The 16,095-nt window shown below is 39.6% G+C and overlaps 1 protein-coding gene across 1 annotated transcript in view; it reads right to left on the bottom strand.

Annotated features, from left to right (window-relative positions):
- Nucleotides 1–16,095, bottom strand: part of UBE2R2 (ubiquitin conjugating enzyme E2 R2) — a 179,571-nt gene that overhangs the window by 35,184 nt on the left and 128,292 nt on the right. Inside the window, exon 2 of the mRNA XM_007950678.2 lies at nt 14,074–14,160. Coding sequence (XP_007948869.1) covers nt 14,074–14,160 — 87 coding nt within the window. The remainder of the gene's footprint in view (nt 1–14,073; nt 14,161–16,095) is intronic.

Here is a 16,095-nt window from a genome sequence, read left to right on the forward strand (position 1 = left end):
TATATGTGAACTGCTGTATGAAAAGTGAATTTACTCTGTAAATCTTCACCCAAATCAAAATAAAATTAAAAAAAAAAAGCTTGCAAGTAGCTATCCAAGACACAACATTTGGTCTCTATTTGTCTGGAATAAGACAGAAAGAATAAGTCAGGAACAGGAATAGGATATAAAATGTGTGGCTTAACTGTCTCTATGAACAACTGCCTCCTTTGCCATGAGACCAGACCTATATGGTACCCAGTTATCATTAATGAACATTTTGATCAAAGACTCCATAAAAGAATTCTGATCAAAAGAGAGGAAATATAGAACAGAATTTCAAATTCTCATGGAATCCACACTTCCTGGAGCCATGAAGGTTAAATGAATTCCTGAAACAATTGCCCTGAGATAATCTTTAAATCTTAAACCAAAAATAATCCCTGCAGTCTTTTTAAAACCAAACAATAGTTTAGTTTAACTAGTTTAAAAGAGAAAAAAGGTGGCGGCTGCCAGGAGCATTATGCTCTTTTAAGAACTATCTATACGGGATCAAATTGACAACAGCACTCAAAGATTAGATAGGAACTTTAGGGGGCATTGAATCTATGCCACTGGGAGAACAACTCAGAAAAGGAGGGTGAGAATAGTTACAAAAGTCAAAGAACGCAATCAATGTCCCTTAAAGGGTACATGTCGAAACTGTTGAACTGGTGTATGTTTTGATGTGTACATTCTCAACAACAACCAAACAAAAAAATCAACTGAAAGAAAACAAATCTATTTTACTAGGTAATACCAAGGAGAAGTTAATATTATTATGTCAATTTATCCTGGTAGCTAAAAGAAAATAAACATAGTCAGTTATGTATTTCTGACTAGCTAATAAGAAAACATTCATGTTCACTTGAAGAATGCTTTAAATGAATTCAAAGAGAAATGTTTTATTCAAGTCTCTACTTAAAAACCACTGAATAAAATTTAAAATTTCAAACTATGGTTGTAAACAGTAATGTTTATCAAACAGACATTTAAAAAGAATGAACACCATAACTTATCTCTAGAATTTATATACAAAACTCCAACACCTCAACAACAAAAAGACAAATAATCCAATTAAAGAATGGGGCAGATGACATGAATAGACACTTCACCAAAGAGGATATTCAAGTGGCCAACAAATGTGAAGAAATGTACACAATCATTAGCCCTTAGAGAGACGCAAATCAAAACAACGAAATATCACTTTGCCCCAGCACTAGCAGTAAAGTTCAACAAGACAAAAAATAACAAATGGTGGCGAGGATGTGGAGAGATTGGGACTCTCATACACTGCTGGATGCTGTTGTTGTTGTTATAGAGACCCTTCCTTGGGTTTCCAAGGCAGTATCACTATGGAAGTAGATTGCCCAAATCTTCCTTCCAATAAGTGCCTGGTGGGTTTGAACCACCAGCTTTCTGGTTAGCAGTCAAATGCCTTAGGCACTATGCTACCAGAACTATACTGATGGTAGGACTGTAAAATGATACAAGCACTGTGGAAAGCACTATGGCAATTCCTTAAAAAGTTAGAATTAGAGACCATTTGACCCAGCCATTCCATTACTAGATAAATATCCTAAAGAAGCGAGAACCAGGACAAGAACAGGTATACAGACATCCATGTTCATTGCAGCACTATTTACAACAGAAACAACCGAGGTACCTCTCAACAGAAGAATGGATAACCAAACTATAGTACTTAAACACAACGGAATACCATGCAACACTAAAGAATAACGCAGAATCTGCAGAACACCAGGTAACATGGACAAATTGAAGGACACTGTGCTGGGGTGAAATCAGTCAGTCACAGAAAGACAAATATTGTAAGTTAATGTAAAAAGTCAAGGAAGGTTTGTATGTTGTTGTTATGTGCTATTGAGTTGGACCCAACTCATAGCAACCATTCTTGGATTTCCAAGGCAGTATCATATCACTACAGAAGTAGATTGCCCAACCTTCCTTTCAAAGAGTGGCTGGTGGGTTTGAACCACCAGCTTTCTGGTTAGCAGTCAAGTACCTTAGGCACTATACTACCAGAGCTCCTAAGGTTCCCATATGGAAGGAAATTTTCTTTGTTGATTACCAGGGGTGGGAGGGGAGGGGAAGGAACACTGTTAGATAGGTAGAGACAAGTACTGAATTGGGTGAAGAGAAGGGCAATGTACCAAATGTCAGTGATCAACACAGTGGCACTGAGGAAGAGGAAGACATAGAAAGGTGAATAGGAAGTACAGACAACAAAAATGAACCCTTTTGCACATACAGTACTGTGTTGTCAGTGAAGGCAGACATTAATATACAGGTGGGTAGATAGGTGGACAGGCTGAACTACTAGGTGTGTCTATGCAGGGGGGATTGTGCCCAAGGCCATGTATAAGGCTGGCAGACAATGTTTCTACAAGTTTATTTGTGTTCTGTAAGAATTCTCAGGTATATAGAAGAGCTGATAAAGGATAAGATTGTAGTCACTTCTTGCCCACACCCAGCTACCTAGAGGGCGTGAGTAGGTGGACCTGTGAACTCGGGACCATAGTCACAGGGGTCGTCAAGCTCAATTCGCATAACATACTATACAAAAACACTGTTCCACCTCCTACTTTGGTGAGTAGCAACTGGAATCTTAAAAGCTTGCAAGCAGCCATCTAGATGCACCGATGGGTCTCTCCCCATCCAGAGCAAAGAATGAAGAAAACCAAAGATGCATGGAAACAATTAGTCCAAGGGACTAGTATACCACACAATTCTCACCCTATACGACTGTGGCACCAGAAGAGCTGTATGATGCCCGGCTACTATTGTCAACCACTTGGAGGGGGATCTCTGTAGGAGATCCTGGACAGAGTGGGAGAACAATGTGGAACAAAACTCAAAATCAAAGGGGGGGGGGGGCAAGTTTGCTCATCAGATAGAGCCTGATGGAACCACTGAGATTATGGCCCATGGCTGCCCTTCTGAAACTGAACCCATTCCTGTGGCTTCCAGCCAAACAAAAGACAGGCATATGAATTGAACATTTACATTAGGCAGACACATTTCTTGGAGAGAACCACCATGGGAGAATAGAAGGGCTGTGTATACACAGGAAGACAGCTCAGGGGGCAGAAGCACATGGGAGAGAAGGACACAGGGAAAAGGTAACTATGGGGAGGAAGTGGGAGGGGAGCTGTTGCATTGTGGGAAATTGCAGTCAATGTCATGAGACAAAGTGTATATGAGCTGCTGTATGGAAAGTGAATTGCTCTGTAAACTTCCACCCAAATCACAATAAAAAGAAAAAAAGAACAAACACCATATTAACTGATACATTTAACAAAATCTTAACACACCATTCAGCATTTTCTGAAGGGTTAAGATCATGCAAGTCAAGCATTTAGCTTCTGATGATTAAATAACACAGTACAGGAGTAGGGTTTAACACACCAAGAAGAAAGCAGCTATACACAATATATCCTTTAAGCTCTGTCTACAAGGTGTTCTGGTGGCACAGTGGTTGAAACATTCAGCTGCTGACCATTAGGTTAGTGGCTCAAACCCACAGAAGAAAGATGAGGCAGTCTGCTTCTGAAAGGTTTGCAGCTTTGGAAACCCTATGGGACAACTCTGTCCTACAGGGTGTCATGATGAGTAAAATCAACTCAATGGCAGTGGCGTTCTTTCGGTTTTAAGATCTACATTCCAAACTTTATTCCAAATAAAATCTGTAGTTAATAGCATTATACCAAAGGTAATTTCTTAGTTTTGAAAAATAAACCATGATTATATAAGACGTTAACATTAGAGGAAGCTGGGTAAAAGTATATGGAAACTTTATGCACTCTTTACAAAATTCTTATATAAAAGTCTAGAATTACTCAAAATAAGAAAAACTTTTTTTAAAAAAATTTTTCATTGTAATTTAGGTGCAAATTTACAAAGTAGATTCATTTCACTCTCAATAGTTCATGTACGTTTGGTTTCACAGCCCTGATTACAATCCCCAACCATGAAAAGCTCTCCTCCCATCTCCCCCATGACTACCTGTGCCCTTCTTATCTATGTGCTCCTGTCTTTCCACCTTTCTCTCTATGACAATGCTGTCCTTCTGATGTCTCATCGTTGACTGATCTAGGGGGTGTGTCTCCCTAGGGTAGGTGGTGCATCCCCCTGAGATAACTGTTCTACTTGTAAGTCTTTTGACTACTTGGCCAAGAGCTAATCCACGGAGTGAATCCAGTTCCAGGTCCAAAGGATAACCTGGGGCAAAAGTCTCAAGAGTTCCACCAATCTCTATCTGACCAGTAATTCTGGTCATTTTTGTGTTTTTGAATTTTCTTCCACATCTTTTCTCCCACTCTATCTAGGATCTCCAATTTTGATAACTTTCTGAGTGGTTGGCATTTGTAGCCAGGCACCATCAAGTTCTTGTGGTTTCAAGGTCAAGAAGGCTGAGGCCGGACTTCTGGTAAGATGGAGGAATAGGCAGAAAAAGCAACACAGGCCCTCTTCAACAAAGAAAAGAAAAACCAATTGACAGAGATACAGAAGATAATCTTGGAGCCCTGACCTTTCAAAGGAATTATACAGAAGTGGACTAGGCACCAACTAGTGGAAAAACCTGAACAAAAACAGTGAGTGCAGAGATGGTCTGAGCTGCGGACTGTCAGCTACTCTGATGGGACCAACAGCCTGAATATTTCCAAGTGGTGCTGGGACCTGGGAAGTGACCTAAAGATCAGCCCTAGTCACCAAGGGCTGCAGGGACAACTGCACTGGTGGACTATGACCAGGAAGGGAAACAGCGAGGAGGGAGACAACCTGAGCTGTTCAATTTCCACTGTCTGGAGGGCACAGCCATTTTGGATATTAAAAGTGAGCAAAGGCTCAGTAATTTTAAATCTTTACAGGTAGCAACCATTTTGGGTTTTAAAGTGATAGCATTCTCATTCGGATTCCAGGGATCTAAGAATTGGCTTGGGGAGCTCTGGTAGCATAGTGCCTAAGGCACCTGACTGCTAACCAGAAGGCTAGTGGTTCAAACACACCAGCTGCTCCCCGGAAGGAAGGTTGGGCAATCTACTTCCATAGTGATACCACCTTAGAAACTCAAGGAGGGGTCACTATGAGTCGGATGTGACTCAATGGCACCTAACAACAACAAGAATAGGCTCTGTTTGCCAAGGTCAGCAGGGACATACAAGAGGCTGACAACAGGAAAGGAGACAGGTGGTAAGTGTGTAAGTGCTCTCAACTAGCGAATAGAGGAACACAGTACCCTGCTTGCGTAGATAACATACAAAGAAAATAAAAATCGTGGGCAAGTCACTCCAACATACAATCACCAATTAAATATAAACAAAAAAAGTCACACTACCTCAGAGACAACAGAGCACCACAGCCCACACAAAGAAGCAAGAAGGAGAAACAAGAGACCAGGATACGGACCCAAAACACATCCCTGAGGAAGACACAGCATTGGAACACCCTGATAAGGAATTCAAAAGAATTATATTTAGGTATATATACCTAAATAGATATATATATATATATATATCTATTTAGGTATATACCTGCAAAAACGGCAAGGAGGCCACATGTTCTGACCTCCTCTAATCCCACAAGAGGAAGGCAGGGTTACCAGCAGTAACCCAAGGCCTATTACTGCAAGGCCAGACATGCTGCCTCCCTCCAGCCCTTTCTCCAACCATTCCTCCCAGAGCACCCACCACCTCTCTCCTGGGTTCGATAATTCGCTGCAGTGGCCCCACAGAACTCACAGATTACAAGGTTTATTAGGGAAGCACCAAGCTACAATTTGAGTTCAGGAAAAATGCTCAGTCTCTCTCTCCAGCCCACCGTCCCTCAGCCAACAGTCTCTCACAGTCTCTTTCCCAGCAGTGCTGGTCCCTCGGTGTCTCACTCAGCGATGCGTGTCTCTTGTGTCTCTTTCCCAGCAGCACGTGTCTCCTTCAGGAACGCGTGTCTCTTTCGGCAGTACGCCTTCCTCCACCAGCAGTCAGAGAGAGTTCTGCCTCCAGGAGGTCTCCTTTTGAGCCCGGCAGGGTGGTCAAACTAGCCAATCACAGCATCAGAACTCTAAGCACCTGAGAGAGTGGGCACCTCCCAGAACATTGTTTTGTGCCACTCCCAACAGAAATACTCCAGGTGGACAACTTCAGCAATCAGGAGCTCCTCAGTTGCTCATAGAAAATCCCACCGTGGAGTTTACAAAGACTTATGGGTAGAAAAGCCACACGAAGTAATTTACTACACTGCAATACATATACATATATATCCCAACGAATTGAGAGACAGATCAAGGAAAACATGGAGAAAACCCTAGAATAATTTTGAAAGACAATACAAGAACAAAATTACAAAATAAATGAAAAATTAGAAATGATACAGAATCTACACATAGACATCCAGAAGATTAATACTTAATTTTCAGAAATAGATAAGACATTGAATGGGCAAAGGAGAACTGAATCAATGGAAGACTGAATTAGGAAGACTGAAGTTGAACAGTTCTTTGGAAAGGGATCAATCAGAAAAAAAGATCAAACAAAATGAAGCAAGCCTAAGGTTCATGTGTTTAATCAGAATTCCAGAACCAGAATAGGCAAATAAAACCACAGAGAAAATTGTCAAAGATTTGTTGGAAGAGGATTTTCCTGGTATGATGAAAGATGAGAATATATCCATTCAGGAAGTCCAACGAACTCCAAACAGAATAGACCCCAAAAGAAAATCACCAAGACATACCATCATCAAAATCACCAAAACCAAAGACAAAGAAAGAATCATGAGAGCAGCACAGGAAAAATGAAAAGTTACCTACAAGGGGCAAGCAATAAGACTAGGCTAGAATTGCTCAACAGAAACCATGCAGGTGAGAAGACAATGGGATGGTATGTTTAAAACCCTGAAAGACTAGGAATTATGTGCCCAGCAAAACTGTCCCTCAAATACGATGATGAAATCAGAACATTTCCAGATAAGCAGAAATTAAGGGAATTTGTTAAAGCCAGACCAACCTTACAAGATGCTAAAGGATGCCCTTTGGACAGAGAACTACAGCCAACAACAACTGACCATTAACACACGATGATATAACCAGAAACCAACGCAGCTATGGAAGTCCAAAGTAAAGAAGCCTACAAGATTGTAAACAGGGAACCAGAGACATCAACTGACAAATGAGGACAAGTACCAACCAAAAAGAGGGAAAATACTGTGTTATTACAGAACTTCTAGATGGAAGGGAAGTCGAAACAACTACAAGTTAGAACAGAGTATTCTAAACTTGGAAAGAAAACTATAAATCACAGGGTAACTTCAAAGAAAAATGATAATCCTTCACTCAAAAAAGAGGACCACTTCTTCTCCGGAAAAACACCAACTGGCGGATGACGCCAGTGCAGCGGGAGGGCCTGGAGGCCCCGGGGGCCTGGGGATGGGAGCCCATAGCGGCTTCCGGGGAGGTTTCGGCAGCAGCCTGTGGGGCCAGGGACGCGGCCGTGGGCGGGGCCACGGCCGAGGCCGGGGAGCTCGCGGAGGCAAAGCCGAGGACAAGGAGTGGCTCCCTGTCACCAAGTTGGGCCGGCTGGTCAAAGACATGAAGATCAAGTCTCTGGAGGAGATCTACCTGTTTTCATTGCCCATCAAGGAGTCTGAAATCATCGACTTCTTCTTGGGGATGTCCCTCAAGGAGGAGGTTCTGAAGATGATGCCTGTGCAGAAGCAGACGCATGCCAGCCAGCGCACCAGGTTCAAGGCCTTTGTTGCCACTGGAGACTACAATGGCCACGTAGGCCTGGGTGTTAAATGCTTGAAGGAGCTGGCCACCGCCATCCGTGGGGCTATCATTCTGGCCAAGTTGTCCATTGTCCCGGTGCAGCGAGGCTACTGGGGCAACAAGATCGGGAAGCCCTACACAGTTCCCTGCAAGGTGACTGGTTGTTGTGGCTCTGTGCTGGTGCACCTCATCCCCGCGCCCGGGGGCACTAGCATAGTCTCTGCCCCTGTGCCCAAGAAGCTCCTGATGATGGCTGGCACTGACTACTGCTACACCTCCGCCAGGGGCTGCACTGCCACCTTGGGCAACTTCGCCAAGGCCACTTTCGATGCCATCTCCAAGACCTACAGCTATCTGACCCCTGATCTGTGGAAGGAGACCATCTTCACCAAGTCTCCCTACCAGGAGTTCACAGACCATCTCATGAAGACCCACACCAGAGTCTCTGTGCAGAGGACCCAGGCTCCAGCTGTGGCCACCACATAGTGGTTTTTATACAAACAAGGCAAATAAAACAATTGAATGAATTAAAAAAAAAAAAAAAAGAGGACCAGCAAAAATATTCAGCAAATACTAAAACAGAAACAATGAAGGAAGTGATAACATGATTCATAAACAAAATGAGCTCAGCACAGAAAATTAAATGGAACAAAGAAGTCGATACCACAAAATAGCACATAACAAAAATGACAGCAACAAATTCATAATTGCCAATAATTATATATCTGGCAAGAGACTTATCTCTAAGATTTATAGTGGAAGAGTGGATGACCAAATTATGGTACATACACATAATGGAATGCTATGCAGCACTAAAGAATAATGCAGAGTCTGCAAAACACCGTATAGTATCTATTGATGAATTTGGAGGACATTATGCTGAGTGAAATACGTCAATCACAGAAGAACAAATACAGTATTAGTATTAGTTCATTGATGTGGAGGGTCAAGGAGAGGTTTATATATGGAGGGAAACTTTCTTTGTTGGTTGCCAAGGGTGGGAGGGGAGGAGAAGGAACACTGCAAAAAATAAAAATAAAAATAAAAAAAATGCACTAACTGACCCATGTCACTTTAGTTTTGTGTATTCACTGTATATAAATTGTATTTCAATAAAATGCATTTAAAAAATTTAAAAAATAAAAATAAAAAAGATTATAGCCAAGAACACCCTGTGGGGCTCCACTCTGTCACATGCATCACTATATGATACTCAAAGGCACCTAACAATAGCAACATAGTATCTAGACAGTGAAATCAAAGCATTTTAATGAAAACTACCCTAAATTTTTTAGAATTAATTTCTACTTGAATTTTATGAAATCAGTTTAATAATAATGAACTTAAGCAAATTTCCCTAATCTTAAAAAGATTAGGGAATACAATATTACAACTTCTATGTAATAAAATCTAATGTGATTTATTTGGCTTCATTATTTAATTCTTGGTTTGAACAACCATTAAAATTAATTCTCAGAGAAATCACAGAACTACCACAGAAGCCGTAAGAGAAAATTCTATTAAACAGTGAAAAGAATAATTTTCAATAATTTATTAGAACAAAGGTATATAAATAATAAAAGGAGATGAAGCATAATCAACTGTGCTGCCATTTGTTTTACTGTCTAAAAATAATTTTACTAAGTGTTTTGAAATAGGAGATAAAGTAATCATTATTAGAAAAACATCCTATTTCAAGGGTTCAAATACACCTATAGTGAAATGACATCTCCTGTGAACATAATGAGGTAAAGAGAGTATAGAAAAGGCTTATGTGTATGATAAGGAAGGAATGGTAGGAAAACACAGGTAGGTATTCTTTTTTTGTCTGAACTCAGACAAAAACTCACACTCATTTTGAAATATAATTTATAATTACATGCTTTTATTTTCCAGGACCTCTTGAAATATCCAGTTCTTTCAGTTTTTAGAAGCTAACTATGGTTCTCATCCCTTTTACTCATAATGGTTTAACATTACAAAATGAGTAAAATTAGACACATTTACCACTTACATAGACTAAATTTTACTACCTCTAAGAGACTTGGCAAAACCTTCAACAGTGTAGATTCTTGGTGATTACATAAGTTACTTGATATGTCTTAGCAAAAGCATATTCAAATAGCAGTATTTTATAACTTTTCAGGCTGTAGTAAAATGTCATGTGTGCATCTAACAAACTGAAACCAAAGCTCTTAAAATTTTGAAAACTGTACAAAAAATTCTTTAATCAATTCCTGTACTTTGGGACTGGGACATGGGTTTCTTTATATATATATATAGGAGCTCTGGTAGCATAGTGGCTAAGGCACTTGACTGCTAACCAGAAGGCTGGCGGTTCAAACCCACCAGCCACTCCTCGGAAGGAAGATGGGGCAATCTACTTCCGCAGTGATACTGCCTCGGAAACCCAAGGAGGGGTCGCTATGAGTCAGGTCTGACTCGATGGCACATAACAACAACAACATATATATGTATATAATTTTAAAGATAGTTATTCCATATTTTTAGCCAATCTAAAACAAAGGAACCCCTCAGTATTTTTAATCCTTTCCTGAAGTAGTCATAAAAAAACGCATTTTCTATTAATTTGTATGCAATCTGGCTTTACCTGGGAAATACTATTATTCTAGACCTCACTGTCAAATCTTCCTTTCTCTAGCAAGAAAGTCTTAACAGTCAGGAAATTCCTTACTTTCACTAACCACCAAAACTGAAAAGTAAAACTCTGAATGTTAAATGAGGGATTCAGGACATTTCCAAAGAGGCCACATGACCAATTAAAAACCTGGTAACCAAAACCAAAACCAAACTCACTGCCATCAAGTCGGTCCCAACTCATAGCAACCTCTCCCTGGGTTTCCGAAGCAGTATCTCCATGGAAGTAGATTGCCCAACTTCCTTCCAAGGAGTGCCTGGTGGATTTGAACCACCAGCCTTCCGGTTAGCAGTCAAAATGCCCTGGGCACTATAACACCAGAGCTCCCAGAAAACCTGGTACATATGCCTAAAATAACATATTATTTTATTATAATGAATGTATAGATGTTACGCTGATTAGTCATGCTGACATACATATAATCATATGACTAAACCAAATTAAAGTTAAGAAAAGAAAAACCTCATTCTCTCAGAAATCAGCAAAACTCCTTAATAGTATGCTGTTATAAGGAGAGAACTTGAAACAGTCAGTCATTTATATAACTTAATATGCTAAAAATGTGGAAACAAATAGGACAGGGAAATGGAGAGTACACAGAGGAAAAGTAATTTCATGACTTTCTTCACTTTGGTTGTATTGCTTTCCTGTCTTCAGGAGGAAAGATTTTAAGTTCAAAGTAAAGTAACAAAGAAGGGAACTTGTATATTTCAGTTCTAGGTGATACTGGGCTATTGTTTTCAGCAATCCATGTATCTCCATAAAGTTTATGATTACTGAGAAGTGTCAACTCATCTACAATTGAAATTTTGACTTTGGGAATATTTGTAATATTCATCATATCAATATGACGGTGGCTTTTGAGCATTCTGAACTCCTTTGGTTCTTGATGTTTTCCACTTTTGTCTGCATAGAAGACACAGGATCTTTGGAATCAACATAAATATTTTTTTTAGTATTGACAGTAGCTTGTCATCTTTTCCAGCAAGTTCTCCCTTAATTTCTGGATGGCGGCTCATCTCCTCTCAAAGAAAGCTCTTGGCGGAGGGGTGCTTAGGAGCAAGAGAGGGCTCTATCTTGCTTATCTCCCATTCCTGCCCAGTTCTCAAGACTGAAGTTCCTGATAGTGGGAACACCAAACCCCACCCATCACCCTCATAGCCCTCAGTTTCAGGCTACACTTGGGGAAATAACCAGCACTGGGCAGGCTGCAGCATAGAGCATGAACTCATGCTTTTTGTGTCTGCTTTTCTTGTTTTTTTTTTTCCCTTCTTGGTAATTAAAAAGAATTCTGCAGTGAAAATTTTGCTGACTAGAGCAACTTGCTATTGAGATCCATTCTGCTTCTACCATATGTGACAATACAGGTAAGGGAATCTTGACACAATTCTCATGGCCAAGAACCATGAACCCCAGATCTCTAAAATCATTAAATACTGACAAGTGCCCTCAGCAACTTCAACTCAGAAACCATCTCCAAAAGTGCTGGCAATGGCAAATGAACTTAGGTGAGAAGTCCCTTAAGACTCCTCTGACTGCATCACGTTTAATTCTTAACTATGATTTATCATTTCTTTAAAAACAAAACATTTATGGTATGAAAAAAAAACCTGCATATTCACAAAACATGCATGATTTTGTTATAGAAAAAATATATTATGGATATAAAAATAATTTTAAAAATCACAAGCCAAAAAGAATATCAGGGGAGAAAAATGATAAGCCAACGCTAAATCTTAAAAGACATAATTAAACAGATTAATAGGGAAAGGAAAAAAGGGAAGGGGCTTAATTATTTAACCCCACTTTCTTCCTTTAGAGCTTTGAATTCCAATATTCTGTTTTGTTTGACTGGTTTCTAAGAGGCATTTGGGAATTATATAACTAAGATGAAAACAAATGACTATATGGCTTTAAGGTTAATTAGTATTTGATAGGAGCTCTGGTGACACAGTACTTAAGGCATGTGACTGCTAACCAGAAAGCTGGCGGTTCAAACCCACCAGCCACTCTTTGGAAGAAGATTGGCCAGTCTACTTCTGTAGTGATACCACCTTGGAAACTCAAAGAGGGGTCACTGTAAGTCGGACCCAACTCGACAGCAGTGAGTTTGGTTTTGGTTTTTTTTTTTTTTTTTTTAAGCAAGACAAAACTGGGTCCTCTTGTCTCTTGCTATCTAAAACCTATATATTCTATGTAATTTCAAAAGCTGGGACTTTTGATTATTAAATGAATATGGACCCCAAATTACTTCTATATATACTGAACTCTGTTTTAACTTACAAAGCAATGACTTATTTCTATAGACTCTCCTACAACAGAGTGATGGCTTTGCTATACCAAATACAAGTTACAGTGACCAGCTGCTGTTGAGTCACTTTCAACTCATGGCGACCCCATGTACTACAGAGTACACCTGCTCCATAGGGTTTTCTTGTCTGTAATCTTTATGGAAGCAGATCACTAGGCCTTTCTTCCACAGTGCCACAAAGCACATTTGAATTACTAACCTTTAGGTTAGTAATCTGAGAACAAACCTTTCATTCTACACAGGGACTGTGCAACATCAGGACTATTTCACTATCGTTTATTTGTATTATGATTATGCCAAATACTAATAAAACTAGTATTCTGGGAGCTAATTTTTAGAAATCAAATTACATATTACCTTTTCAACACCTGTTTGTCCTGTTTTAAAAAGGAAATAATAACTGACTTACATAAGAAGCAAATTAAGAAAAGTGATAAAGCTGCCAAAATGTCCTAATTTATAAAGACTAAAAGTTCCAAGTTCAAGACCCAAAGGAGTTTCTTCATTTCTTGCCTAGAAGCATTTTCAAAGGCTATGTAGCTTTGTTTCTGGACCAAAGGTGCTTCCCAAACATCCACCAAAAAACATTCAGGCAAAAAAGGGGAAATAAATGACTGAAGCTCCAAGTATCAAAAGCAATTCTAATGCTTGGCTCCTGCACCAATAAAATGAGATCACTGCAGAGCCAATATTGCAATGAAAAGATTACAGCATGGTAAAGAGTGGTCAAAGGGATATTTAGTTGACATTTTATCATCCTGAGAACCATAATGCACTGTTCTAACAAACTTACGGATTACCTTAAAGCTAAGTATGATTCACTAACAAAACTATAACTATTTCACCCAGGCTTATGGATTTGTTTAGCAGAAGAACCTCACCTTGGATTTATTCCAAAAGAGGCTCTCAAATGCTCAGCAGCAACCCTTGAAAGGAGGCCAGTCCAAAAGGATGCCCCACAAAAGCAGAATTTCTATCAAAGTACAGGTGACCCTTGCTGTGAAGTCAGAAGATACAAAAATAAATTTCTATGACTGTCTACTAAATTTTAAAATGCAAATGTTAATACATATGCATTATAATCTTAGTACAAAGTGGGAAAGATTTAAAACCTCAATGTTAACTTTACTAAAATATACATGGATCTTATAAAATTACTTCCAATTTTGAACAACTAAACCAGAGACTGCTAACCTTTGTGGCTAGAGAAGCACCTATCACAGCATACTGAGATACAGAGGCTATTTTAAAGTATTATATCTGAAAAAGAAATCTTCAGAGAAATTTCTGATAGACATTTCTTACCTCATAAATGTTGGGGTGCCACATTTTGGTCAAGAATCTGAAGGTAGGTGGTGAATATGGGTAGTCAATAGGAAATTTAATATGTGCCTGGAAAGAAAAAGTGAAATGCTAATCAATTTATGAGACTACTAGTTATTCATCAGTCTACCTTATTATATAATCCACCTTACTACAGCCCAGTGAAACAAAGCTCCTTTCTATATTTAACTTACATAAGTGAAATCCAGTACAAGTGTGCCTCATCATTGCATTTTATTTTTATAATAAAATCTATTAGTATAAACTTATGGTAGAATATACAGAATAAAGTTTTGTTTTGTTTTTTAAGCCACATAATTGAACCCTCATTTTATCACCCAGAAATAATAAAATAATAAATGCTAAGGTTGGGCAATCTACTTTCGTAGTGATATTGCCTCAGAAACCCAAGGAGGGGTTGCTGTAAGTTGGGTCCGACTCGATGGCACATAACAACAACATCAACATTCTGATGTAGTTCTTCCCAATGGCTTTTTGGTGTACACATACATGTATTTATAAAACTCATTTTTAAAAATTTTGAATACATTGCATTTTGTTGTTTGTTTTCCTCACTTCATATCATGATCCTTTTCCAATTATACATACTGCTGCAGTAAATGTCCTTGGCAGTATCCCATATTTCAAATATGAAGAGGGAACAAAGGTTCATTTAACAGTCACTAGTAAAAGGAAGGGAAGAAGGGGCTTACAGAACAAGCTAAGAGTTACTGAGGTAAGGACATCAGTGAAAATAACAGAGTAAGGCCCTCTAAAATAATTTCTGCCATAAGTGCAATAAGAAAAGTGGCAAAAATCGCCAACTCTTCCAAGACTCTAGAAAGTAACCAAAGGCTTGCAGGAATCTGGAACATGTATTCAAGAAAATTGGTTGAACTTGATAAGAACAGAAAACTTTGTGGTGTTTTAACTTGCCTCAGGCCCATCCCTATTCTCTAGAGCTCTTCAGTAGATTTAAAACTAACAGTTCACATTCACAGTGAAAATCAGCAGCCACGCAGCCACACAGCCACTGGAAGGGGCAGAACAGGGATGAAGCTTCTTCAGAGTTCCAATCACAAAGAACTGTCATCATTTGATCTGTTTGGTTTTCACAGAAGACTCCACATGCAAGGTTGTCTACATTTGACCTAGATGTGGAGCTAGCCCAGGGTGAAGAGTAACAGTTGGGTGAAATAATAGACTAACAAAAAACTGAAAAGGAGGCTGGGGTATGAGATGCCAAAAAGACCTTTAAAGAGCTCTGACATAATCTAGACGACCATGTGCATGTTGTTGTATTGTTGCTATGTGCCATCGAGTTGGACCCGACTCACAGCGACCCCTCCTTGGGTTTCTGAGGCAGTATCACTACGGAAGTAGATTGCCCAACCTTCCTTCCAAGGAGTGGCTGGTGGATTTGAATCGCCAGCCTTCTAGTTAGCAGTCAAGTGCCTTAGGCACTACGCCACCATGTGCATGTGTAGGGTCATATATTTGCCCAGGGCTGTGCACATACTCAGACACTAAGAGCTAGCACCTCTGACTGATGTTGAGAATCTGTTCAAGCAGAAAGCTAAGGCTACAGCAGAGTTCTTAAGTGCCTAAGTGATGAAGGAATGCCCCAACATGCACACAGAATTTCTCAGTAAAGCCCAGGAGACATTGGTTCTCCTCCAATAGTTTGCTAACCACTAAGCTCACTGTGTGGAGACTTCAGTGGTTACACATGACAAAGACTACAGATTTTACAGAATTAATTTAGAAAAGTCATTTAAAAAACAACCAACAGATCCCGGACTTCCAGTAAGATGGAGGAATAGGCATACAAGTGGCACAGATCCTCTTCAACAAAGAAAAGAAAAACCAATTGACAGGGATACAGAAGATAATCCTGGAGCCCTGAGCTTTGAAAGAAACTATACAGAAGTGGATTGTTGTTGTTGTTAAGTGCCGTCGAGTTGTTTCCGACTCATAGCGACCCCATGCACAGCAGAACGAAAC

The sequence above is a fragment of the Orycteropus afer genome, unplaced genomic scaffold, assembly GCF_000298275.1.
Source record: "Orycteropus afer afer isolate SDZICR_OR568_19922 unplaced genomic scaffold, OryAfe1.0 scaffold00285, whole genome shotgun sequence".
Lineage (NCBI taxonomy): Eukaryota > Metazoa > Chordata > Mammalia > Tubulidentata > Orycteropodidae > Orycteropus > Orycteropus afer.